Below are 27,730 nucleotides of genomic sequence, written 5' to 3' on the forward strand. Positions count from 1 at the left end.
TTCCTTTCCCTATGGGTATACAGAAATACAGAAGCCTTGAGAAAATTAACTGTAGTTACTCAGTGGATTTAAACTCTGTTGTAGAAAATGATAGCTGGCTTCCAAACATGCAATTAAATGTGCCAGATGTGGTAGCATGCCTATGAATTTTCAGTTCTCAAAACCTAGTACAGACACACACACACACACACACACACACACACACCGTAGCAACCTAGCAGAACACAGAAAAACACACAGTCATATTTATATAAGAAATGTCCTTCACTAAGAGAGAATACACACACAGGTCAGTACTTCAGCAAATAAATAGATAAGCTAACAACCCATTCCCAGAAATCAATAGGCATTTCTCCCAATGCCCTTTTGTCCTGTTTATCTGTTTCATACTGTCCTTGCTAACATCTGGGTTGGGGATAATAGAATAGCAAATGAGCAGGTCACCAGCAGCTCAAGCAAAAACTATGGTGCCCACACTCCTGGACAATGAGTGACAGGAGGTGGGGATAGCTGGAGTTGCATAACATAGTGGAGAGGTGGGTTCAGCATCAAAAGTCCTGCAGGAGTGTACACTGAAACACTCTGGTTAGACCACGACTATGGAACCTAGTGTCCTGCTCCTCCTTGCTGTACTCCTGAGCTTCTTTCTACTTCTGGTCAGGGGCCATGCAAAGGTCCATGGTCATCTTCCACCAGGACCCCGTCCCCTACCTCTCTTGGGGAACCTCTTGCAGATGGATAGAGGTGGCCTCCTTAAGTGTTTCATTCAGGTGAGACCTATATGGAGTCTTAGTACGGGCTTCCTTCTGCTTTTGTTTTGGAGGTCATTCAGTGGGAAGAACTGTTGTTTCAGGTGGGAAAATTGCTAAGGGGAGGGTGAGATGGTGATTGGTGATGGATGCTGACTTCTGTTCTAGATGACAGGTGAGTCTTGTTTTATTGGAATTCTGTGGGGTACTTTGCTTGGAGGTATAGAAGTATTGAGGTGTAGTCATGGAAAGGTGTAAGGGTGTAGAATTGCATTCCTTAGGGCTTGTAAATTCCAGAAGAGAAAATAAAACATCAGTGCCATCAACAGTAAGGTATTCTTTTGCTATCAAAAGAGAATAGCTTGAGGTGTTTTAGGAAATAGGGGAGGAGAGGCAGGGCAGTAGGTGAGATGGGTAGGTAGATAGGTAGGTGGGAAGGGCTAATTACTTATAAACATTTGATCCTGGCACCATTTTTACCAGTCTTTACAAGTCTAACTACATGTTTAATTACCACTTGTTCATTAATAATCAATTAACATCTCCAGCTCTTGTTTTGGGGGTCCAAATTGCTCATTTGGTATGTATGTGTCAGGGGGCCTAAGTCTAGCCAATGCTTGCTCTTTGGGTGGTGATTCAGGTCCTGTGAGCTCCCAAGGTTCCAGTTTAGCTAAATGTGTTGGTCTTCCTTTGGACTACCTGTTCTCTTGGGGTCCTTCAATCCTCCTCCCAACACTTCAATAAGACTCCCAGCACTCCAGCTCATGTTTGGGTGTGGGTCTCTGCATCTGTTTCCAAGGGCCTTTGGGTAGAGCCTCTCAGAGGTAGGTTATGCTAGGTTTTTGTCTGTAAGCATAGCAAAGTATTATTAATTGTGTCGGGGATTGGTTTTTGCCCATGGGATGAGTCTCAATTGGTTGGCCATTCCTTATATCTCTTTTCTATGCTTGTCCCTGCACATCTTGTAGACAGGAAACATTTTGTGTCAGAGGTTCTGAGGGTGGGTTGCTGTCCTTATCTTTCCACTGGTAGTCCTGTCTGGCTAAAGGAAGTGGTGAGTTCTGGATTCATAGCCTCCACTGCTAGGAATCTCAGCTAGAATTGCCTCCATACACCTTCTGGGGATACCACAAGGCAAGTCCCAGAGATTGCTTTCCCTACTGACCTTTTCCTTCTCTCTCTTTAACTCTACCTACATCTGATTCCCAACTCTATTTTTTCCAGTCTCTTCAACCACTCAGATGTCTCCTTCCATTGACCTCTGTCTGATATTTGTTTTGTTTTCCCTTTTGAGAAAAACTGAAGCATCTTCCTTGGGCCCTTCTTGTTTTTTAGCTTCTTTGGGTCTGTTGTTCAGAGCATGGTTATCATGTACATTATGGACAATATCCACTTACAAGTGCATACATAAATTCATGTCACTTTGGATCTGGGTTACTGCACTGATATTCTCTAGTTCCATCAATTTGCCTGAGACATTTATGATGTCCTTGTTTTCAAAGCTGTAGTGCATTCCTTTGTGGGAATAAACCATGTTTTCTTTATCCATTCTTTACTCGAGGGACATCTGAGTTGTTTCCTGTTTCTGGATATTGTGAATAAGGCTGCCATGAACACCATTGAGGAAGTGTCCTTGTGGGGTGCTGGAGAATCTTGCGTGTATATGTGCAGGAGTGGTATAGCTGTGTCTTGAAGTAGAACTATTCCCAATTTTTGGAGAAAGTGCCAAATTGATTTTCAGAGTGGTTGTTGAAAATTATGCTCCCACCACGTCAGGAGCCATAATGGGACAAGCTAATAATGAGCAGATGATCATCCTGAAATGCTTGCCTCGGGTTATTATATAATTTGTGGCGAGTGTGCCCCATTAGCAAGGCTGTGGTGGATGTGATTTTAGGAAAGATTCCTGCTATTAATATGCTTTTCCCATTATTATACATATGCAACAATCATACATATGCAGGATCACTGACTGCAGGTCAGCTGCAGTAGCATAGGGGCTGCCTCAAGGAGAACCAGATGGAGGAGGAAAAGAAAGAAGAAGCAGCCTCTCCCCTCTCCCCCAAGCGGGGGTCGGGGGGATGCCCCCCTCCCCACACCACCAGAAGGTGAGGAGAGTTCACCTTGCTCCACAACCTGGCATTTGCCCTGTCTTGGCATTTTTATTTTAGCCATTCTGATATGTGTAAGGTGGAATCTCAGTTTTATTTTGATTTGCATTTCCCAAATGACTAAGGATATTCAATACTTCTTTAGGTACTTCTCGCCCATTTGCGATTCCTCTGTTGAGAATTCTTGGTTTAGCTCTGTACCCCTTGTTTTAATTAAGTTAGTTAGTTTGTTGGTGCCTAACTTCTGGAATTCTTTTTATATTTTGGATATTAGTCCTCTGTCAGATATGGGGTTGGTTCAGATCTTTTCCCAACCTATAGGCTGTAATTTTGTTCCAAGTTGGCACTTCCTTCAGTCTCTGTTTCATGTTTTTTTCTGTTCTTCTTTTGGAAAGAAACATTTCTGGAATAAAAATAAACTTTGAGATGGGTGGGTGGCTCCATCCTTTGACTAGTTGCCATGCCTATCTACTGTAGGTGGTCTCTGGAGGTTCTATCCCCTTCTTTGTGCATTACAGCTAAATCAATCCCATTGGGTCCTGGGAGTCTCAGGTTTCTCTGCACCACTGAAGAAAGTTGAACTGTCCCCAAGTAGGCTAACTGCCAATAGATTCAAAGTAAGAGCTGATGATACTCTGTCATGATAGCATGACTTGGTGCACCTTTTCCCTGTAGTGAGTCTGACATTGTAGTTCAAATAGTCCATCTACAGTGAATCTTCAGAATGAACACAAGCCTATCATCCAGGTGTAGATGAATTATCATTAAGATGAGTTCCTGTCTTACTCCCTTGTAGTTATGGTGTTCTCACCATTCCAACAAGTACAGTAACTGTACCTGTGTATGAACATCACTGAGATGCAACAGATGTAAACAAACCTGCTTCTGTGTCAACATATAGTCAGCAAGTTCTATTTATATCATTGATCTGAGCTGTAGATTGTTAGTACATTGTTGCATAAGAATCGAAGGAGTGACCCACCTAAAACCATAAATACATTTAAACCCAACATGTGAATAGGTTTTTCATAGAATTATTTCCTAAACAACATGGGATGCTAAACATTTCTATAGTATCTAATTTCTATTAGTTGCATGAAACTCTAAACTGAGCTATATAAGTCTCAAGAGGATGAGGGTGGGATATTTGTATATATGCACCATTTTATTCAAGGGCTTTCAGCACTGAAAGGGTTTGATATTCCAGGAACCAATTCCCAGTAGATGCCCAGAGATATTTGTACTGCTAGGTAGTTTTGCAGTGGTCTGTACTGGTGACAGCCAGGACCACCACCAGGGGTCATCCATTTCCCCTCCCAAGTAACCCAGTGAAAGGGTCAGGTTTGTTTTGCCTACATGTTGTCAGAGGCATTGATCAGGTTGAAGCTGGGTCACAGGAAGTATGGTTCTTAGATGAGATGCCAGGAACATCTGGCCAGATGGAAGGCCACAGACATGGATATAATATATATGTATGTGTGTGTGTATCCACATCCATATCTATGTCTATTTATGTATTTTGAGATAGGACCTTAGGTAGCCAGGTTGACCTCTAACAAAATATGTTGCCAAAGATAATTACTGATTCTTTGGCCTCTACTTCCACAATGGGAGTATTATAAGCATGTGTTGCCCTTTCTCCCCTATTCTACAGTACTGGTGCACTGATTAGGACATCTTATCAATCAGTAAAGACTCAGTGATGGCAATAACCCTTCAACTCTTAGGTTCTCAGAAGGGGAAGTGTGGACAGGGGAGAAGGTGGTCATTTACCAATCTGTAACTAAGTGTTTTAACAATTTAACAAGAACTTTTGTGCTGGCTAATCACAACGGTGTTATCCTTATACTTGGCAGCTTCAAAAAAAATATGGAGATGTGTTCACAGTGCACTTGGGACCGAAGCCTGTGGTTGTGCTGTGTGGGACACAGACAATAAGGGAGGCTCTGGTGGACCATGCTGAGGCTTTTTCTGGCCGGGGAACAATTGCTGCACTTCAACGGACTATGCAGGAGTATGGTGAGATATTGGACAGGGTGAAGTGAAGGATGTGACCCAGGAAAGTGAGCTTGAAATGTGAGGTGTTGGGGAATGCCTGGGGATTCTCTGAACTGCCAAAGTAACCTACCCACCTATGCTTCTCCATCCTTTTTAGGTATAGCCTTTGCCAATGGGGAACGCTGGAAGATTCTTCGGCGTTTCTCTCTGGCAACTCTGAGAGACTTTGGGATGGGAAAGCGGAGTGTTGAGGAGAGGATGAAGGAGGAGGCCCGATGTTTGGTGGAGGAACTGAAGACATACCAGGGTGAATCTCAGAAAAAGTATCCAATTCTGCTTGACCAATGACAGCCCTCTAACCACTAGCGTTTGTTACTCTATCTGCAGTACGCAGTACGCAGTACGCAGTACGCAGTACGCAGTACGCAGTACGCAGTACGCAGTACGCAGTACGCAGTACGCAGTACGCAGGCAGCAGGCAGCAGGCAGCAGGCAGCAGGCAGGCAGGTATCATCAGGCATCAGGCATCAGGTAGCAGGCATCAGGCTTCAGGCATCATGAGGCATCATGAGGCATCATGAGGCATCATGAGGCATCATGAAGCATCATCAGGCATCATCAGGCATCATCAGGCATCATCAGGCATCATCAGGCATCATCAGGCATCAGGCGTCAGGCATCGTCAGGCGTCAGGCGGCAGGCGTCAGGCGGCAGGCGTCAGGCGGCAGGCGTCAGGCGGCAGGCGGCAGGCGGCAGGCGGCAGGCGGCAGGCGGCAGGCGGCAGGTCCTGATGGCTTCTGGAACACCTGAGACTAAAAATATGAGAAGTGATGGAGGAACACTGGCAGATGGGAGTGGAGTGTGCAGGGCTTGTGAACCCACACAGGCAATTTCTGAACCTTTCCTTGTCCTTTCCTGCCACTGGGAGTTAACTATCGGCTCAGAGTCAGAATGGTGTGTCCCAGTCAATGAGGACCTAGGGAGGGTGTGGCAAAAGAATGAAGGGACAAGAGACACAGAGAATGAGAGCAAGTCGAGGGATTTGATCAAGCTCTCAAATTTTAATTTCAGGTGGCAGGTTATAAAGGCAAACAAATCGGGAAGTTTAGGCAATATCATTGCTTAAGGCTACCTCACTATCATATCCTCATTACCTAAGACCATGCCACTATCGTAACCAGCCTCTGGGAAATACAAGACATTTTTTAAGTTTCCTGGGACCTGAGACCCAGGAAGAATGTCCTTTCTTAACTTTGTACTTTAACTGACTAGGTTTTTCCAGAATAGCAGGTAATTTCATGGGTTTGGCTTCCTGCAATGGTGACCAGGGAGGAGGTGGAGTATGGAGTCTAACTACCCACACTCTACCTCTGAGTCCCAGAATCCTCAACCCAGTTGTGATTAGTTTAATTGCATTAGTGAACTTAGCCTCCCTACCTGTGTATATGAATGGCATCCCATCTTATTTACAGCACTGAGGGAAATTAAATAAAATGGTACAAGTGTTACTGAGCATAGGGGCTGGCTCTTCATATGTGCCAATGGGGTAGCAGGTGTTGTAATTCTTTGAGTAGTGAAAGGGGCAGCCTCACAGAGATGTGGCTGATGCCTAATGTTCCTCAGGCCCTTGACCCCATGTCTCCTATCCTGCCTCCTCATCCTCCAGGAGCTCCCCTGGATCCCACTTTCCTCTTCCAGTGCACCACAGCCAACATCATCTGCTCCATTGTCTTTGGAGAGCGCTTTGACTACACAGACCACCAGTTCCTGCACCTACTTGAGCTGCTACATCAGAACCTTACACTCTTAAGTTCAATCTCCAACCAGGTCAGTGCATGGGAGAAGAGTAGCATCCAGTGCAGAGTTAAGAAGAAGCTGATTTGTGGGTGAAAAAGGGAGTATCTTAGGGGTGAAAAAAAGCATAGATATTATTGAGAGACGAGGAAGCTGAACCTGACACAGGGCATGAGTGATAATGAGTAAGATGGAGAAACTTGAATGTAGAAATACAGAGCCATACATATACATATGAAATGATAAAGTGGGTGATGTGGGTATAACCAGAGTGTAGAAGACTTGAGTTTCATGCATATGTCCCAGCACTTTATATCCTGGGTGAGGTGGTACAAAACATGGGCAATTCCAGCACTTGGAGCCAGAGAGATGAGAAATTCAGTGATCCTGGGCCAGTCTTGCTTACATGGGACCCTGTGTCCAGAAACCAAAAACCCAGAAATTAAAACAAAGACACTTCAGCAAAGGAGACTGTGAGAGAGAGCAGAGGAAAGGAAAAGGGAGACACAGAGAATGCAAGAGAAAGTTTAGAGATGGATTCAGAACTTCAAAAGCATTCATGTGTATAATGTACATGCATGAGCTGAGAGAGACAGAGTGAGAGAGTCTGAGAGAGCTGTGAGAGTGTGTGTGTGTGTGTGTGTGTGTGTGTGTGTGTGTGTGTGTGTGTGTGAGAGAGAGAGAGAGAGAGAGAGAGAGAGAGAGAGAGAGAGAGAGAGCCAGCTTTGTGTGTTTTTAAATCAAATTTGGGGACATAGTGTTAGGGATGATGGTCCCTTGGAGTTAGTATAAGACATACTAAAACACCAAGGTTTTGGCACAAATGAGATTTATTTCTCTGGAGATACAAGTAGAAGATGAGGCTTCTCAGAAAAGGCAGAAAAGCAGCAGCAGCAGCAGCAGCAGCAGCAGCAGCAGCAGCACCAAGGAGGTGTTTCTGCTGGTTGTCATTTTTAAGGGGAAATAGGGAGTCTGTCTAGGGTGAGTTTCTAAATCCTGACTGCACAATATCCAAATAATAAGTTTTGATTGTTGGGCCTTGGTGTTTTGTCTCAGGAATGAGTCAGTGACCAAATGAGGGAATAGACCTTGTGAACTGGCTTTAGAAATGCAATCGAATGGTTTAGCAAGGAGAGAAAGGTCAAAAAGAAAACTTACTGATCCCCTGTCTGCCATGTATGCCATCCTTGGCCCTGCCAGAGCCCTTCATTCTCACCTCTTTGCTTGCTTGCTTGCTTGCTTGCTTGCTTGCTTGCTTGCTTGCTTCCTTCCTTCCTTCCTTCCTTCCTTTCTTCCTTCCTTCCTTCCTTCCTTCCTTCCTTTCTTCCTCGCTCCCTCCCTTCCTTTCTTCCATTGTTGTATTTTAAAATTTTATTTTATTATTTATTTTTCCTTATGGACTTTACATCCCATTTACTGTCCCTGCTCCTGGTCATCCCCTTCTTTTTTTCCCCCACTTTTTTTATTGGATATTTTATTTACATCTCAGATGCCATCCCCTTTCCCCATTTCCCCTCCCTAGAAAACCCTTATTCCATACCCCCTTCTCCTTTTTGCTTTTATACAATTTTTAAAATGTCAACCAAAGGCTTTATAAGTTTGGTAATGCACAATATCAATCAGAAGTGTAACCTAATACCCAACCTAGATGTATCAACTATCTTTGACTGGTAGAGACATGTGAGCATCTGCCTCCATGTCTGGCCCCCCTCTCTGCTTCTCTCTCATCACCTAGCTCCTCCTCTCTTTCTCCTCCTCCTCTCCTTACTCCTCCTCTCTGTACTCCTCCCACCTTAGCTCCTCCCTTATCACCCTTCCTGTTAAAATAAAACTTTTCTCTCAAAATACAGTTAGAGCATAACTATATAAGTTTATGTCAGTAAGGTGCAAGATAGACCTAATACCCAGGCAATCATTTTGTTGACTAAACAGAACCTCTGTCATCTCTCCTAAATAAAAGACTTAGTTCTGAACCTGGCTTTTTTTCTTGGCTTTAGAATAAATGTCAGGTGAAAACCATCCTCTCAAATCTTTTCTCTGAAAGTAAATAGCAAGGATTGGCTATGGGACTATAAATTTTCAACCCCATCAGAAATCCAGAATGACTGAGTTAACTGAGATTATGGGAAGCATAAAGCATAGCTTCTAAAACATAGCCAATTTATAGAGACCACTGAACACCAGGACAGTCCCTATACTACAGAATGTTGGAGCATCCTATCTTCAGCCTTCTGGCCCAGGATCATCTGACAGACCTAGTGATGCAGAATTATTAAGGGCTGATTACTCTGTCTTGGCAGATATAATCAGTCGACTATTCTGCAAGTGTGTCCTTTTCTGGACAGTAATTTGTCTGTAGATGGAAAGAGGCAATTCTTGCCTAATGGCTGTCTAACCACAATTGGAGTAACTCCAAAGATGCTCAATTTCTTCTTAAATCCAAGACAGGAAGCTGTTAGGAGCAGACAGGTCTCTAATCAAAATGAACATTAGTACAGAAATGTTTATAACGTCAATTCTGTGGATTTCTGATGTTTTGAAAACCAACTATCCATGTAAGACTATCTGGACTATTGTCTGTTAACTCCTCTCAGCTATTTCTAAAGAAAATATAGAAAACTCCCTAACAATAAACTCAAAGCCATGAATTTGCTATAGGTCCTTAACTCACAGGCTATCCATCTCAGATAAGTTAAAAAACTTAAAGAAGGACTGGGTCTAAGCCTTATATTCCTAAATGTGTTATACAGGCACAATGCCTATGATAGTAACAATATTCATCTCACTTTTATATTAATAAGGAGCTCGTACCAATGAAAACCTTAAATTTGAAATCAAAGTAAATTTTGTACCATTTAAGAAATTATAACTTCATCTTAATAACAATTATACATATTTCTACCAGAAGGTTATGACTATGCAATAAATCCTAGCTAATCCTCCCTCTTCCACCAAAACCACTACTTTTCCCTAGAAAGACAGACCAATATTAACCACCCCAGTCCCCAAGCCCAGGGAATAGGGGCGCTGAATCTTCATTAACTTCTTCAAGCTGATTATGGGTGTTGAGATATTAGAAGAGGTGTTGGGGGAAGAATAAATTGATAAGCCTCTGACACTGTGTCTTCACTGCATCCAGCTGGAATTCCAGGACATCAGAGGTTTCGAGCAGGTCTGCTCAGCTTGCCTGATGAGTAGATACACCAAGGCTATGTATTCTGCAATATACAATTCTTAAAACAAATTTTAGTATCAAGATAATTGTTTGTTTGAATTCTGAAATCTAGTCTTCTGGCTGCCTGCCTCTATCATGTCTAATCCATATAATTCTGGGAATTTCTATGAAGGTGTGCTCCCACCATCCTCCCATTTTTGCCTTCTTGCTCTCAAATTCCTCAACACTAGGGAATCCAAACTTTCAGGCACCAAGGCCCTCCACTTTCACTGATGCCTAACCCTTTACCCCTCTCCAATTACTATGAGGCTGTGCTCCCACCATTTTCTCATTCCTGCCTCCCTACTCTTGAAATTTCCCAACACTTTGGAATCCACACTTTCAGGCACCAAGGCCCTCTACTTCCACTGATGCCTAACCCCTTATCCCATCTTTCCTCCTTCAATTACTCTGAGGGTGTACTCCCACCATCCTCTCATTCCCACCTCCCTGCTCTTGCAATTCCCAAACACTAGGGAATCCAAACTTTCAGGTACCAAGGCTGTCCACTTCCACTAATGCCTGGCAAGGCCACCCTCAACTACTATACAGGTGGAGCCATGAGCCCTTTGTGTTCTCGGGCTGGAGATTTTAGAATGGCTACTCCAGCTTGTTTCTTAGGACCATTTGCTTGAAGAATTGTTTTCCAGCCTTTTACTCTAAGGTAGAGTCTATCTTTGCACTGAGGTGGGTTTCCTGTATGCAGCAAAATGCTGGGTCCTGTTTATGTATCCAGTCCATTAGCCTATGTCTTTTAATTGGGGAACTGAGTCCATTGATGTTAAGAGATATTAAGGAACAGTGTTTGTTGTCTCCTGTTATTTTTGTTCTTAGAGGTGAAGTTATCTTTGTGTGGCTATCTTCTTTTGGATTTGTTGGAAGAGGGTTAATTTCTTGCTCTTTCTAGGATATACTTTCCCTCCTTGTATTGGAGCTTTCCTGCTATTATCCTTTGTAATGCTGGGTTTGTGGAAAGATATTGTGTAAATTTGGTTTTGTCATGGAATATCTTGGTTTCTGCATCTATGGTAATTGAGAGTTTTGCTGAGTATAGTAGCCTGGGCTGGCATTTGTGTTCTCTTAGGGTCTGTATGACATCTGTCCAGCATCGTCTAGCTTTTATAGTATCTGGTGAGAAGTCTGGTGTAATTCTGATAGGTCTGCCTTTACATGTTACTTGGCCTTTTCTCCCTACTGCATTTAATATTCTTTCTTTGTTTTGTGCACTTGGTGTTTTGATTATTATGTGACGGGAGGTATTTCTTTTCTGGTCTAATCTATTTGGCGTTCTATAGGCTTCTTGTATGTTTATGGGCATCTTGTTCTTTAGATTAGGGAAGTTTTCTTCTATAATTTTGTTGAAGATATTTATTGGCCCTTTAAGTTGGGAATCTTCACTTTCATCTATACCTATTATCCTTAGGTTTGTTCTTCTCATTGTGTCCTGAATTTCCTGGATGTTTTGTGCTAAGAACATTTTGTATTTTCTTTGACAGTTGTGTCAATACTTTCTATGATATCTTCTGCACCTGAGATTCTGTCTTCTATCTCTTGTATTCTGTTGGTGATGCTTGTGTCTATGACACCTGATTTCTTTCCTAGGTTTTCTATCTCCAGGGTAGTCTCCCTTTGTGATTTCTTGATTGTCTCTACTTCCATTTTTATGTCCTGGATGGTTTTGTTCAATTCCTTCACCTGTTTGGTGATGTTCTTCTCTTGTAAGTCTTTAAGGGATTTTTGTGTTTCCACTTTAAGGGCTTCTACCTGTTTACCCGTGTTCTCCTCAAATTCTTTGAGAGTGTTATTTATGTCCCTTTTGAAGTCCTCTATCATCATCATTAGAAGTGATTTTAAATCTGAATCTTGCTTTCCTAGTGATATGGGGAATTCAGTACTTTCTTTTTTTTTAATTTTTTAATTTTTTTATTAGATATTTTATTTACACTTCAGATGCCATCCCCTTTCCCCATTCCCCCCCAACCCCCCATAGAAAACCCCTATCCCATGCCCCCTTTTCCCAAATTAAAGAAAAGGGAGGGCAGATCTCACTCTAAGGAATATACAGGTGTGTCCTTGTGGGAGGAAGTGTGTTGTTGGGGTGTTCTTGAAGTTTCATGCAAGGCCCAGTTTTCCTTCTTGTTCTTCTTGCCTGCCTGTGTATCAGGATGTAAGAGTTTATCTCTGTGTCTGCCTGTCTGCATGGGTGCTACCTACCATGATGTTAATGAAATAACTTGAAACCATAGGCAAACCCCCAATTAAATCTCTTTTGTAAGAGTGGCTTTGGTCATGGTGTCTCCCAAAGCATTAAATCAATGACTAAGATAGAGCACTGCTTACTTCTTGGGACCTGATAGCTCCAGGTGACCTCCTGGGTTCTACTTTCTTGCAGATATTTGAGCTCTTCTCTGGCTTCCTGAAGTACTTTCCTGGTACCCACAGACAAATCTCCAAAAATGTACTGGAAATCCTCGACTTCATTGGCCACAATGTGGAGAAGCACAGGGCCACCTTGGACCCCAGCACTCCCCGAGACTTCATTGATACCTTCCTTCTGCGCATGGAGATGGTTAGTCATGCACGGATGAGAGAGGGGATAGGTGAGAGTGAAGGATGGGAATGTGGTCAGACAAAAAGATTGGAGGGGACAGCAGATGGTGAGGAGAGGAAGAAACAGAGTGCATGAGATGCAGGACATCTGGAAATAAAGAACAGAGAAAGGAAGGGAAATGATGTATGGAGTAGAGAAAGGGAATGGCTGGGAAAGAAACACAGGGCAAAGGGCATAGAACAGAAAGACCACAGAAGAATGAGCTTAGGAGACAAAATACAATAAACCACCAAGGAGAAAAGTAGAGAAATAGAAGACAGAAGAATTCAAGGAACAGTGTTCAGTGCTGAGAAATGTCGAGTGGTGCAAACAGTGTGAGACTCACAGAAGAACAGTGGCCATAAATGTGTGCATCTCCCTGTAAGTCAACCTTGACCATCTCTTCTCTTTCCCATCTGGAACCAGGAGAAGTCAAACTGCCACACGGAGTTCCATCACCAGAACCTCATGATGTCTGTACTCAATCTCTTCTTTGCTGGAAGCGAGACTACCAGCAACACCCTCTGCTATGGTTTCCTGGTCATGCTCAAGTATCCCCATGTCATAGGTGTGCCCCATGTGGACCATTGGGGAATTTTCTAGCTCCCTTTTGCCTGAACAGATTGTTGTGGATGAATGAGACATGGACCACTTACATCTAGAACTCTGAAGGCTTTTCTCTGCCTCTACACTAAGGCGGTGCTGTGGGTGGTGTGTGAATGAACACTCAGCTGACCAGTTTTCTGTTGTTTTCTCCTATTGCTAAAAGTTTTATCCAACCATCTGTCTATCCATTCAGTCACTCATCCATTTGTCCATTCATCCATCTATCCATCATCCACTCATCCATCTATCCATCCATCTACAAATGTATCTTTTTCTTCCCTCCATCTCTTTCTTTCTGCCTTCTGTCAGTCTCTACATTCATCTATTATTTATCTTCCTTTACAGCCAATCTTTATCTATCTACTTATCTGTTCATTCACCCAGCTATTTGTCTACCCATCAATGAACATGTTATAGGCCTCTCCCTTCAGTCATTCTCACACAACTAAACATCAATCTCTCCAAAGAGCTATTTACTCACTCATCCTTCTATCTTCATACTAGACACTCATTCACAAATACTCTCATACACAAAAACACAGATGCATGCATGCACTCACGTGCACTCTCTTGCACACACACACAATGCACACACACACACACAGATGCACACACACACACACACACACACACACACACACACAGATGCACGCACACACCTTGAATCCTCCCAGTCAACCACTTATAATTTAACTGATTATTTGTGTATTTATTGATTCTTTAACCACCAAAGCAGACCTTTCTTTTACATATTTGAATGAATCAACTGAAGTGTTGTTCCTTTGATCAGCAGAGTTGAATAAACTATTGGTCATTGATTCATTCACACACTCCTCTCTCCTTCTATCCACAGGCTCCATTTCCTAATCTCTTTATCAAGTGGCCTTTGAATTTCTAATTTGTTTGTCTACCCATTTTCCCATTCATCCACCAACTGAATCACCTGTTGACCTACAAGTTGGATATATAATCCAGTGCTTAGTGTGTTCATTCCATTAACTCATGAACATGTCTATACATTCATTTATCCATTGATTTTCTTATGTATTCATTTCTACATGTGTCTGTTGATGGTTTAATTTACTAATCTACCTACTTCTCTGTTACATTTCTGAGGACAAGGTACTGCCTGCAGCTCCGGGAACAGTGCTCACCTGCAAGGAAGGCTGGGAGTGAAAGGGGAATGGAGGGCGAGAGAAAACATGGGGCCAAGACAACTATTCTGATCAAGGCCGGAAGTTTAATATTTTGCTTTCACATATATAGAGGAGACCCCCAGAGTCTCTTCTTGTTTCAGCCCAGCAGCTGGGTGAGCGCAGCCCTGAGGGGTCAAGGCAAGCTCAGCAGGAGGCCCATTCTTCTAGCTCCTGGAGCAGACTGCAGGTCTGCAGGAGGCATTGCCTCCTAGGTCCTATTGTTTTGGTCTACTGTGGTAAACAGCTCACAGGCCTTCTCAAGACTGTGGGGGAGGGCACAGGACAAAGCTTCAAGTTATTAATATAAAGTTCCATGTACAGTTATGGTGTGTGTGTATCATCAATTTATTGCCAAGGTGAGAATTTCTTCTTCTCTCCCTGGCGATCTTGTCTCTCTACAGTTGCTCTCAAGTCTCCCTGTGCATTCGTCCTTTGCTGTCTATTTTTCTTTCTTTAGTAAAACCCTGCTGAAATGAGGTTGAAGCTCATGGAGGAGAGATTTAAAATAGTTTTAATTATGGGCACAAAGAAACAGGCACTTAAGAACAGGACAGTTGTTTGTACCCTCGAAAGGTCTGTTTCTGAGCAGAGTTTCTTTACTTCATTGTTTACCTGTGTCATTGGCTGATAGAATACAATATCATTGCTACCAAGCCGGTAAAGCAGGTCCACTTTCCCCCTTTCCTGTGCAGAGAAAGTTCAAAAGGAGATTGATCAGGTGATCGGCTCACACCGGCTACCAACCCTTGATGACCGCGCCAAAATGCCATACACTGATGCAGTCATCCACGAGATTCAGAGATTTTGTGATATTGCACCTATTGGAGTGCCACACAGAGTCACCAAAGACACCATGTTCCGAGGGTACCTGCTCCCCAAGGTGAGACCAGCTGCGATTCCTCATCACTACTCCATGAGCATACTCTATGCTCTGAATCACCAACCACATCCTGTCTGTGTTTTCCCTGCATTCTGTTTTACTTAGGGACTGACTTTTCATATGGGAGTCGGGGTATGTTAATATCTTTATCTCATAATGTCTCCTAGAACACTGAGGTGTACCCCATCCTGAGTACAGCTCTCCATGATCCACGGTACTTTGAACAACCAGACACCTTCAATCCTGAGCACTTCCTGGATGCCAATGGAGCTCTGAAGAAAAGTGAAGCTTTTCTGTCCTTTTCCACAGGTGAGACAGACCTGTGATTTCTTTCCCAGACACTAGAGGGCAGGCGCACCCTCTGAGACACAAACAGCAATAGGTCCCTGTTTACTGAGTCTGTCCCAGCTGCCTTGCCTGAACAATCCCATTTAACCTGGCTACAGCCCCATGAGGGGAGTCCTGAACTAAAGGAGCCTCCAGGTCAGGAGGACTTCAGAAAGTGTTTAAAGGCGATGCTAAGAAATTTAACACAATGGCAAGTAAGGGCTTTCCTATCAGATCCATGCCTAGGATTCCCCCTGGTAAACCACATCATGTGATAGATCTGGTATAATGGAAGTTTATTTGGGAAAGAAAGGGGAGTGAGAACTTAGAGAAAGGGGACAGAGGAGGACAGAAAGACAGAAAGAGAAGCTGGCCAGGTACACAGTGTGGAGGAGGGAGGGAAAGAGAGAGGGATGGACAGAGGGAGGGAGGGACAGAGGGAGGGAGGGAGGGAGGGAGGGACAGAGAGAGAGAGAGAGAGCGAGAGAGAGAGAGAGAGAGAGAGAGAGAGAGAGAGAGAGAGAGAGAGAGAGAAGCAGGAGCAGGAGCAGGAGGAGCAGGAGGAGGAAGAGGAGGAGGAAGAAGAAGAAGAGGAAGTGGAGGAGGAGGAAGAAGAGGAGGAGGAGGAAGAAGAAGAAGAAGAGGAGGAGGAGGAGGAGGAGGAGGAGGAGGAGGAGGAGGAGGAGGAGGAGGAGTGGGATAGGGAATATGTGATGGAAAGCAGTTTTTTTACACTTTTTTAAATGGGTATTTTCTTTTTTTTACATTTCAAATGATATCCCCCCTTTCTTTCTCCTCCTTTCCTTTAAACCCCTTATCACCCTTCCACTCCCCTGCTTCTATGAGGGTGTTCCCCTACCCACCCTCCTTTCCCTACCCTTGAATTCCCCTATACTGAGGCATCAAAACTTCACAGGACCAAGGGCCTCTTTTCCCATTGATGCCCAACAAGGCCATCCTCTGCCACATATGCAGCTGGAGCCATGGGTGCCTCCATGTATACTCTTTGGTTGGTGGTTTAGTCCCAGGGAGCTATGAGTGGCCTGGTTGGTTAACATTATTGTTCTTCCTGTAGGGTTTCATACCCCATCATCTCCTTCAGTCCTTTCTCTAACTCCTTGATTGGGGAACCCATCGGGTACCCAGTGTTCAGTCCAATGGTTGCCTCTGTATTTGTCTGGCTCTGGCAGAGCCTCTCAGGATACTGCTATATCAGGTTCCCATCAGCATGCACTTCTTGGCATTCACAATAGTGTCTGGGTTTGTTGACTGTATACAGGATGGATCTATAGGTGGGGCAGTCTTCACATGGCCTTTCCTCAGTCTCTGCTCTATACTTTCTCTCCATATTTGCTCCCATAAATATTTTCTTCCTCTTTCTAAGCAGGACCAAAGCACCCACACTTTGGTCTTCTTTCTTGATCTTCATGTGGTCTGTGAAATGTAACTTGGGTATTCTGAGCATGTGGGCTAATTAATATCCACGTATCATTGAGTGAGTGCATACCATGTGTGTTCTTTTGTGATTGGGTTACCTCACTCAGGATGATATTTTCTAGTTCCATCCATTTGCCTAAGAATTTCATGAATTCATTGTTTTTAATAGCTGAGTAGTAATCCATTGTGTAAATGCATTTTCTGTGTCCCTTCCTCTGTTGAAGGATGCCTGGGTTCTTTCCAGCTTCTGGCTATTGTATATAAGGCTGCTATGAACATAGTAAAGCATGTGTCCTTGTTATATATTGGAGAGTCTTTTTGATACATGCCCAGGAGTGGTATAGCTGGGTCCTCAGGTAATATTATGTCCAATTTTCTGAAGAACTGTAATACCGATTTTCAGAGTCATTGTGTAGTTTGGAACCCCATAAACACTGGAGATGAGTTTCTTTTTTTCCCATCCTTGCCAGCATCTGATGTCACCTGAGTTTCTGATCTTAGCCATTCTGACTGGTGTGAGGTAGAATCTTCAGGGTTGTTTTGATTTGAATTTCCCAGATTACCAAGGATGTTGAACATTTCTTTAGGTGATTCTCGGCCATTTGGTATTCCTCAGTAGAGAATTCTTTGTTTAGCTCTGTGCCCCATTTTTTAATAGGCTTCTTTAATTTTCTGGAGTCTACCCTCTTGAGCATTTGTATATATTGGAAATTACCCTATAAGCAGTTCTTTTCATATGCTGTTGCTACTGAATCTGGCTTGCACCTGAGAGGCAAGGGTGGCAGATGATGATGCAAGCTATTGCTAGGTCCCTGGGAGAAGTGTAGTGGAACTGCCTGTAAGGCAACCTTTCTTCCTTCTTGTTTAAATAAACATGAGGAACTTGGAAGGGGCAGAGGTGGAGCAGGAGTGCCGTTGTCATGTTCTTTCAACCATGTCCTGATAAGTTTGGAGTGATGGTCTGGCTTTAGGGACCCTAAGAAAATTGGGATGTTAGACAAGTCCTGGGAAAGTTGGATGTTTCACTGCATTCTAGGATCTGTGGGGCCATCTTCTGCTAGGAATGGACAGGCCTGGTAGAAGAGCCTGTGGGAGTAGACAGGACCACCTGTGTGTAGCTTCTCTGGAACTGTTCTGGATGCAGATTTTGAGTAAACATGTGGATTTGGCAGGATGCTGAAACACATATACATATTAGAGGGGGAAAATTAAGTTAAGTATATTAGAGAGAAAACTTTTTCTCTTAGGTGTACCATTAAAACCCCTAGGCCCATATTCTTGGTAGTTAGAGGCAGAGATTCCCAAAACTTCGGAGGGGGTTTGATCCCACCCTCTAGAATAGGCCAAAGATGGGAAGGTTAGGCTGTTGATTGACAGGGGTATTTATCTAGATGGAATATCTTTAACCCATAAGAGGTGAATCTGGCCGAGTATGTTTCCTGAAGCTTATCAATTTTTTTTTTTTTTTTAGTTTCCAAAATAGATAAATTTTAGAATTGTGAATTGTAGTCTCTTTTGAAATTGTAGTACAAGGTAAATACCATATTCTGTTTTAGTAGAGGCTTGGTAAACAACATTTGTGTAAAGCATGAACACTCTTTAAGGTGAGCTCAGGGAAGACAGAAACCTTCCACGAGCAGAAGGGGCAAGAGTGATTTTTCCCTCTATTCAGAAGACAGAATGTACATACATTTAGCACAATGAGAAACATCTTTAAGTCTATAGTTAAATGACAACCAAAAGAAACTTAACATCTTGACCTTGTGAGTATGATAGTGGATCATATAGTGGTAAGTTTTATCAGAGTTAGGCTAGTAAGTTATCAGAACTTCATTGATTAATGTTAGAACTCTGAACTTTTGAAGTCCTAATGTAATAGTAGCACAATGAGGAAAAGAAATCTGAAGCATTTTTGTTCATTTTATGTATGTTAACCCACTTTCCTATCACCATCCAAGTTTTTCACATCCTTCAGCCTCCACAACTTGCATTTACAAAGCTTAAAACATTTTCTTAGACCCTAAAAACAGTTTTTTAATCCTCATAACTTAACTTTTATACCCTCAGACCTTGCATAAAGTTTACTTCTTTTTCTTATTCAATTATTTACCATGAGATACAGGTGGTTGATCATTGGGAACAGTCACTGCAGAGTTAGTTCCTTTAGAGAAGGGAAAAGCAAAAATGTACATCTGAAATGTATTTAGCTTTTAACATGAAGCTTGTGAGCAAACCTAACCTGTTTGCTTTTCTAATAAGAGATGTGGTAGTTTTTTACTAGCTAATGAATTGCCTAATGAGCTAATATGTCCTGGGAAGCAGGGCATTAAACAGAGGTCCAGGGAGATCACCTGAAAAAGAAGATGGGGGACAGGCAAACACAAAGAACCACGGCTTGTCTATAGGCTGATCAAACCATAAGTTTTACTTTTTCACACAGGGATTATATACACAAGGGAAGGGGATGATGGAGGAGTATAGGTGTTCAGGGGGAGTACAGATATCTTTCAGAACAGAGTGGGTGAAGGTTCAGGGGACAGATCACTATGGCTCCACCTATGATTTACTTGTCCTTATCTAGGTTGGTACTATCCACCAAGGTTCCCTATCTACAAGGTCTATGACAACTTAGGCTTGGCAATTTTTCATCAAAGCTGCTTGTTTACAATATCTGTTTCAGTGTTTTTCCACACATACCCTAGACTTTGTATTAGCAGGCATATATATTATATGTACTAGTCAGGCCTATGCCTGATTCTAGGCCTTTAGTGTATAAGCAGGGCTGCCCCTGACACTGACATGTTTGTTGATTACCTTGGGGTAAGGAGCTAGTTGCTTGTTGTCCTCTAGCTGTCAAGCTACAGTTATCTTAGCTGTCAATGTGATCAGAGACCTGAGAAGGATAAATTATAATCTAGATGCTGGACATTAATTCAAATGACTGATTACTTCATAATCTACTACATAGACAGTTCTCTCATATTCCTCTGGTCTCCATTGCATCATGGCAGAGGCAGTAAATCCATCATACCCAGAAAATGAGAGGCTTTTTTTATTTTTCCTGTGGAGGAGGAACCTGGGAGAGAACTATTACATTTCTGAGTGTCCTCTATTTGTTCATAGTTCAGACCAGGCCCTGACAGTAGGCAAGGCAATGGGGTAGACTTGGCTAATGGTTGGGGTATAACAATCCAGGTGGAGTTCTTCATCATTGTGCCTATGTATTCTTGGAGACCTTGTGGTGCAGTGGTCACCATTAGCATTTGGGAGTCTGTGTCTGTCATAATAAGTTTAAACATTTAATGTTATATTCAGCAGATACCTGATAGGTTTTAAGGTTACTACCTATAAAGTGTATATGGATTAAACAACTTATGTCTGTTTTTATTTGTTGGCTCTAAACTGTACCTGGCAAACATAAAACCAGGATTCTTAATAAAGCTTAATATTGCAATTAACTGCATCAGTTCTTAGTATTCCTTTAAATAAAATTTTGAACTCATTAAAGAATATGGTCATTCATAAAAAACTGACTGTCAATTTATTTAACTATAGTAGTTTTTATGAGACTAGAACTGTTATAGTACCTTTAGAGATTAGAACCATTTAGGTTTGAGCCTGAAAATAATCATGATTTTGAGTTGAAGGTCTTCTAGCATGAGAACAAACCCCTTTAATCAATAAACAGTCATTAAAGAGAATGGTGACTTTTTTGACTCTTATATGGTATATCATAAAAATCTATAGCTAATAAAAATCTTAAGTCTATATTATAGCTTAATAACATTAGCAAAAACAAGGCCAGACATATTTTAATGCAATAATCTATAACCTTTGTAATGTTGTAAAATGTTCAAAGTAATCTTAAATCACCATTTAAGGAGTAAAATCATAGAGCAATTTTGAAAACCATTTGTCAAGACAGTACAGAAATAATACAAACATCTTATCTCAGTTTAAAAGTACCATTGTAGTCCTGCTTCCCTGGTCTGCTGAAGGCACATGTTGCTGTCCTTAATCAAGATGGCAGTGAAGCCATGACTTCCTATAACAGGGATGGCTGCCGGGTATGTGACTGCCCTTAGTCAAGATGGTGGTAAATTTATGGCTCTACCTTCTTCATCCCTCATCTAAAGATGGCAATTAGCTATGTGTAGGTTACATCCCAGAATGAAATCATGTTACATGATTTAAGTTTATCTGAGCATAGACTTTCAATTACTAACCCCAGGTTTTGAGTTTTAACCACATCTAATAATAAGTCAATAATCCTGTTTTTGACCCTGGATTTTGAAAACATAACTGCTTCTCAAAAGGATCAGCAACAACATATTTTTAGAGGTAGCAAAAAAGTAAAACTGTATAAAATAGCAGTTGAGCAGTACAAAACTATTTCAAAATTCTCCATATTTATTTATTTATTATTGGATATTATATTTACATTTCAAATTTTTATCCCCTTATCCATTCTCCCCACTACCCAAGAACCTCCTATCCCATCCCCCCTCTTCATGCTTCTATGAGGATAAGTCCCCACATACCCCCCACTCCCACCTCCCCATCCTCGAATTCCCCCCCCTCCACTCTGTGTTCAGCCTTCATGGGACCAAAGATCTCCTCTTCCAATTATGCTCGACAAGACTATTCTCCCCTACATGTATACATGGAGCCATGGGTCCCTCCCTATGTGCTCACAGGCTGGTGGTTTAGACCTGGGGAGCTCTGGTTTGTTGGTATTATTGCTCTCCCCATGGGGCCACAAACCCTTTAGCCCCTTCAGTCTTCTCTCTAACTTCTTCATGGGGAAACCCTTGATCAGTTCAGTGTTTAGCTATGAGCATCTGCCTCTGAATGTGTTAGCCTCTGGCAGACCTCTAAGGAGACAGCTATATCAGACTCTTGTCAGCATGTACCTCATGCCATCCACATCAGTGTCCACCTGTGGTGACTGCACATGGGATGGATACCCAGGTGGAATTGTCTCCAGATGTCCCCTCTATCAATTTCTGTCCCACATTTTGTCTCCATATTTGCTCCCTTGAGTATTTCTGTTGTTCCTTCTAAATAGGACCAAGGCATCCACACTTGGTCTTCCTTCTTCATGAGCTTCATGTGGTCTGTGAGTTGAGTCTTGGCTATTCCAAACTTTTGGGCTAACATCCACTTATCAGTGTGTAAATACCATGTGTGTTATATGATTGGGTTAACTCACTCTGGATGATATTTTCTAGTTCCATCCATTTACCTAAAATTTCTCAAATTCATTATTTTTAATAGCTGAGTAATACTCCATTGTGTAAATGTACCACATTTTTTTTTTTGGTATCCATTCATCTGTTGAAGGACATCTGGGCTCTTTCTAGCTTCTGGCTATTATAAATAAGGCTGCTATGAACATAGTGGAGCATATGTCCTTGTTATAAGTTGGAGCATCTTCTGGGTATATGCCCAGGAGTGGTATAGCTGGATCCTCAGGTAATGCTATGTCCAATTTTCTGAGGAACTTCCAGACTGATTTCCAGAACATCTATGCCCCAAATTCAAGGGCACCCACATACATAAAAGAAACTTTACTAAAGCTCAAAGCATACATTGCACCTCACACAACAATAGTGGGGGATTTCAACACTCCACTCTCATCAATGGACAGATCATGGAAACAAAAACTAAACAGAGACACAATGAAGCTAACAGAAGTTATGAACCAATTGGATTTAACTGATATCAATAGGACATTTCATCCTAAAACAAAAGAATATACCTTTTCTCAGCACCTCATGGTACCTTCTCCAAAATAGACCATATAATTGGTCACAAAACAGGCCTCAACAGATACAAAAAGACTGAAATAATTCCTTGTACCCTATCATACCACCATGGGCTAAGGGCTGGTATTTAATAATGACAAAAACAATGGAAAGCCCACATACAGGTGGAAACTGAACAATGCTCTACTCAATGATGACCTGGTTAAGGAAGAAATAAAGAAGGAAATTAAAGACTTTTTAGAATTTAATGAAAATGAGATTACATCATACCAAAATTGTGGGACTCCATGAAAGCAGTACTAAGAGGAAATCTCATAGCTCTAAGTGCCTACGAAAAGAAACTGGAGCGAGCATACAGTATCAACTTGACAGAACACCTGAAAGCGTTAGAACAAAAAGAAGCAAATACATCCAAGGGGAGTAGATGGCAAGAAATAATCAAACTCAGGGCTGAAATCAACCAAGTAGAAACAGAAAGAACTATACAAAATATCAACAAAACCAGGAGCTGGTTCTTTGAGTAAATCAACAAGATAGATAAACCCTTAGCAGACTAACCAAAGGGCACAGAGACAGTATTCAAATTAATAAAATCAGAACTGAAAAGAGAGACATAACAACAGAAACTGAGGAAATTTAAAAAAATCATCAGATCCTACTACAAAGGCCTATACTTAACAAAATTGGAAAATCTGGATGAAATGGACAATTTTCTAGACAGATACCATGTATCAAAATTAAATCAGGAGCAGATAAACCATCTACACAGTCCCATAACCTCTAAAGAAATAGCAGCAGTCATTAAAAGTCTCCCCCCCCCCCAAAAAAAAATAGAAAGTTCGGGACCAGATGGTTTTAGTGCAGAATTCTCCATATTTAAATAACATCTCAATACCTATTATATTAGATTCAGTGGCCAGAAATCCAAGGGATGAATTAACCCCCAGTGGCTAATGTTTGCAGAAAGAAACAATATTCATTCACATTTGTGTATACCAACTTAAAGTATGAGACTTGTTATAGCTTTTTTTGCCTTAAAGGAGACAGAAAAATATGTAGTTCACAGTAATAGTTCACAATAATAAATAGTTCAACAATTATGAAACTAAGAGGTTTTATAATTGTTGCTTCATCCTGTGTGGTCATCTTAAGATATAAATTCACATGTCTTGTTGCAAGTTCCAAGCATGGTGGGATAGGGACAGGTGAGAAGTATCAGAGGAGTGATGAGCATTGAAAGTTCATTTCATCCAACTCTGGGTGATGTTAAAGGGGAGAAGGGGAGGTGGTGACCAGGAGGGAGGCAGTGAGTGTAATATAAAGTGATTAAGTAAGAATAAAATAAAATAAAATAAATAAAAAAATAAAAAAGACAGGAGTGAAAGTTTATGCAACTGTTGTTGGTGGATGTGGTGACAAGCTATCTGTGAGCCATAAAGAGTAGTTTTGCAGGTGGCATTGTGTTGTATGTAGGGTCTTGGTGTGTGACTTAGATCTATGATAAGCACAACCATCAAGAGAGCCTCCCAAGGCTTTTGGCACAAATGCTATGAAATATAACTCAGTGGCAGGCAGGGCTAAGGGTGCATCTTGCAGTCCTATGCCAATGTGTCCCCCTATTAATCACACCATGAGGCAGATCTGGAAAAAGGGTGGTTAATTTAGGTAAGAAAGAAGAGTGAGGACCTGGAAAAGGGATAAGGCCAGAGACGGGGGAGCAGCAAACAGAAAGGACAGAAAGAGAAGTCAGCTGGGAACATGTGGGTATAGAGAGAAAGAGAGGGTCGGGGATAGATTAGAGGAAGAGTGAAGGGGTCAGGGGTGGGGAGCAGTCCTTTTTATATGCTGCCACTGCTACACTTTCTTCCCACCTGTCAGGAAATGGCTGCAGATGATGATGTTGTTAAGTACTTGGGAGGAACCTGGGTGAACTGTCTGTAAGCCAACACTGTAGACCCAAGCAAATTCATTTTCTTAAGAAACAACAGCAAGAACAAGCAACATGAGCTGGGTAGGGTCTTGGAGCCAGGGAGTCATTTATCTGTGAGCACTGGGGAGAAGTGACATGTCCTGACATGCTTGTTCCTGTTCACGTACACTGGTTTGTTATGTTGCGAGAGAGATAAAAATCATGAGCGTTTATTTGAGCAAAGGAAACCGTTCATACTGGATAATATGCTGATCCAGAGAAAGTTCAGAGTTACAGCATCCATCAGTGTCAGCAGGCTGTGTACAGACAAAAGAGGGAGCTGGGCAAGTGCAGATAGCTTGAGTGTTGCCACCTCCATTTCTGCCTTACCTGGGCATGCAGGAGAGGTGGTAGGACAGGAGTGCTCAACTGTAAGAGTGACTGAAGGTTGTTTTTATTGGAAAGAATATAATCTCAAGTTATTGCGTAGTCCAGAGTCCAGATGACTACTGTGTTTGATTATTTTGTTACATACAGAGGCTGCTTTCAGCCAAATTCAGTTTGTTTAATGGATTCTATAGAATATAAACATGAAAACTTTGCTTTCAGGTTTTACTTTCTTCTTTTCTTTTTTCTTCCTTTCTCTCGATCTCTCTCTCTGTTTCTCTCTCTGTGTGTCTGTCTGTCTCTCTCTCTTTTCCCTTCCCCCTCTCTCTCTTCTTTCTCCCTCTTTATATTTATTCAATTTACATACTGGATCTGACCTCTCTCTTGGACTTCCCTCCACCAATGCCTTCCCACATTTCCTCCCTTTATTTCTTGTGTGTGGGTTTGGAGGACTCCTTTGGGTATCCCCTAACCCTGGCTTATCAAGTTTCTTTAGGGTTAGGTGCATCCTCTCTTACTGAGGCAAGAAAACAGCCCAGGTAGAAGATCATATATCACAGTAGGGCAACAGGTTTAGAGATAGCACACACTTCAGTTTTACAGAACCCACATGAATCTAAGCTGCGAATCTACTACATGTGTGTGGGGGATGGGTGCTAGGTCTAGCCTGTGTATGGTCTTTGGTGTTGACTCTGTTGGTCTTCCTGTGGTTTTCCTATGTCTTTCAGGGCTCTCAAATCTTCCATAAGAGTCCCTGAGCTCTGTTCAATGTTTGTCTGTGGATATGTGCATCTGTTTCAATCAGCTGCTATATGGAGCCTCTCAGAGGATAGCGATGGTAGGGTCCTGTCTACAAGCATAACAGAGTATCATTAATAGTGTCAGGGATTGGTGTTTGCTCATTGGATGGGTCTCTAGTTGAGTCAGTTATTGCTTGGCCTTTACCTCAGTCCTGGTTATGTGCCCCATTCCTACATTCCTTGCAGACAGGATCAATTTTGTGTCTAAAGTTTTGTGGATATGTTGGTGTCCCTACCCTTACCCTGGAGTTCGTGCTTGGCCACAGGAGGTGGGCTGTTCAGGTTCCATAATCCCACTGCTGTGAGTCTCGGCTAATGTTCCCCACCAGTGATTCTTGGGAGCATCCCCTATTCCAGGTCTCTGGCCTTCCTCAAGATGCATCCTCCACCTGTCAGGTGTAGATTCCCATTCATTCTCACGGCTATTTGGTCATATCTCCTATCTTTCCTCAGTGTTCATCCTGAATGTCCACCCCCAATTATCTGACCTATGTCCTGTCCCACGCAGCTCCTCCCTACATCTGCCTCTTATGAATTTTTTACTCTCCCTTCTAAGTGAAATTGGAGCATCCTTGCTTGTGCTTTCCTGATTGCTCAGATTCTTTTGGTCTGTGGAGTGTAGCATAGGTATTTTGTACTTTGCAGCTAATTTCCACTAATCAGTGAGTGCATACTGTACATGTGCTTTTGGGTCTGGGTTACCTCACTCAGATGATATTGTTTACTTCCATTTACCTACAAAATTCTCTTGACATTCCTACTCTAATTACAGAGTGATGGTCAAAATTAATCTTGTTTATTGCAATGGGCAGTAATGTATAAATGGGTTTAGGGATGTGACAGTTCAAAAGCTATACACTGGATGAGTGTTCACATGGATCTTTTCTGTTCCCACAGGAAAGCGCATTTGTCTTGGAGAAGGCATTGCCCGCAACGAATTGTTCCTTTTCTTCACTGCCATCCTCCAGAACTTCTCTGTGGCAAGCCCTGTTGCTCCTAAGGACATTGACCTCACTCCCAAGGAGACTGGTATTGGAAAAATAGCACCAACATACCAGATCTGCTTCTTAGCCCGCTGATTGGGCTGAGGCAATCAGGTGTCCCCACTTCTATTGAGAATGGTTCTATCTTTGTGCCTCTGAGAAAACTGATGGAAACCAGGCCATAGTTCTCTGATCACATCCTTCCTCCTATTGTGATTCTCCAAAGCTCCAAGGCATGCTCTTCTATGTGAATGGCACTGAAGAAATCAATAAACTGTCTTTCTTGAAGTGAAAACAGAGACTTCAGGAGTCTACATCTCATGCTGAGTCACTTCCCTTTCTCACAACAGTCCAAGTTCTCGCTCATCAGCTCTCCACGCTCTGTGATCTATGTAAATGGACTCTGTATAAGGTCTGAATTGTATGTCTACAGACTTGCCTAGTATGCATGGTTCAGGCCAACAGAATCACATAATGTGTGATCTTTGGTGTCTTGTGTCTTTACTTCACATAGTATTATCTAGGTTTCTGTATTCTACAGGTCACAGGCACACACCATCATGGGGTTTTCTCATGTTCTTTCATAGCATACTTTTCCTGTAACTTCTATCTAGGTATTGTCCTCCTCAGCCTATGGATCCTGAGCTGCATGTTTCTGAACATTGACCTCAGGTTTCCCTATGTTTCTTCGTAAATCTCCCAGGAATCACACCAATGTCTGCATTAGCAAGGGTTCTCTAAAGGAACAGGTTTGACAGAATCAATGAATCAATGAATGATTCAATCAATCAACCAGTCAGTCAATCTATGAATCCATCAGTCTTTCTATATGTCTGCTTTTCTCTTTTTCTCTTATCTCTCTCATCTTTGTCTATGTATATAGTTATCTACTTTCTATGTATCTATCCATCCTGTGTTTATGTACATGTGTATGTATGTATGTATGTATATTTATGTATATATCATCTATTTAAGTATCTA

At 42.1% G+C, this 27,730-nt stretch overlaps 1 protein-coding gene across 2 annotated transcripts; it reads left to right on the forward strand.

Moving 5' to 3' along the window:
* The first annotated feature begins 422 nt into the window (after positions 1 to 422).
* On the forward strand, positions 423 to 27,231 carry LOC117710646 (cytochrome P450 2B9-like). Of its 2 annotated transcripts, XM_034505707.2 has the most exons (9): positions 427 to 770; positions 4,717 to 4,879; positions 5,016 to 5,165; positions 6,525 to 6,685; positions 12,259 to 12,435; positions 12,883 to 13,024; positions 14,951 to 15,138; positions 15,306 to 15,447; positions 26,664 to 27,231. In XM_034505707.2, the coding sequence occupies exons 1-9, from the start codon at positions 600 to 602 to the stop codon at positions 26,843 to 26,845; spliced, it is 1,476 nt and encodes a 491-aa protein (XP_034361598.1). In that variant the 5' UTR covers positions 427 to 599; the 3' UTR covers positions 26,846 to 27,231. The 2 variants fall into 2 exon arrangements, with proteins under 2 accessions (XP_076786314.1, XP_034361598.1); XM_076930199.1 differs by lacking the exon at positions 5,016 to 5,165 and having other exon boundaries at positions 423 to 770.
* The last annotated feature ends 499 nt before the right edge of the window (positions 27,232 to 27,730 follow it).

The sequence above is a fragment of the Arvicanthis niloticus genome, chromosome 1, assembly GCF_011762505.2.
Source record: "Arvicanthis niloticus isolate mArvNil1 chromosome 1, mArvNil1.pat.X, whole genome shotgun sequence".
In the NCBI taxonomy this organism is placed as follows: Eukaryota; Metazoa; Chordata; class Mammalia; order Rodentia; family Muridae; genus Arvicanthis; species Arvicanthis niloticus.

Coding starts and splice junctions, on each gene's coding strand:
- LOC117710646 (XM_034505707.2), top strand. CDS start 600: ATGGAACCTAGTGTCCTGCTCCTCCTTGCTGTACTCCTGAGCTTCTTT. Junction 6,686..12,258: donor TAAGTTCAATCTCCAACCAG/GTCAGTGCATGG, acceptor ACTTTCTTGCAG/ATATTTGAGCTCTTCTCTGG. Junction 13,025..14,950: donor CAAGTATCCCCATGTCATAG/GTGTGCCCCATG, acceptor TTTCCTGTGCAG/AGAAAGTTCAAAAGGAGATT.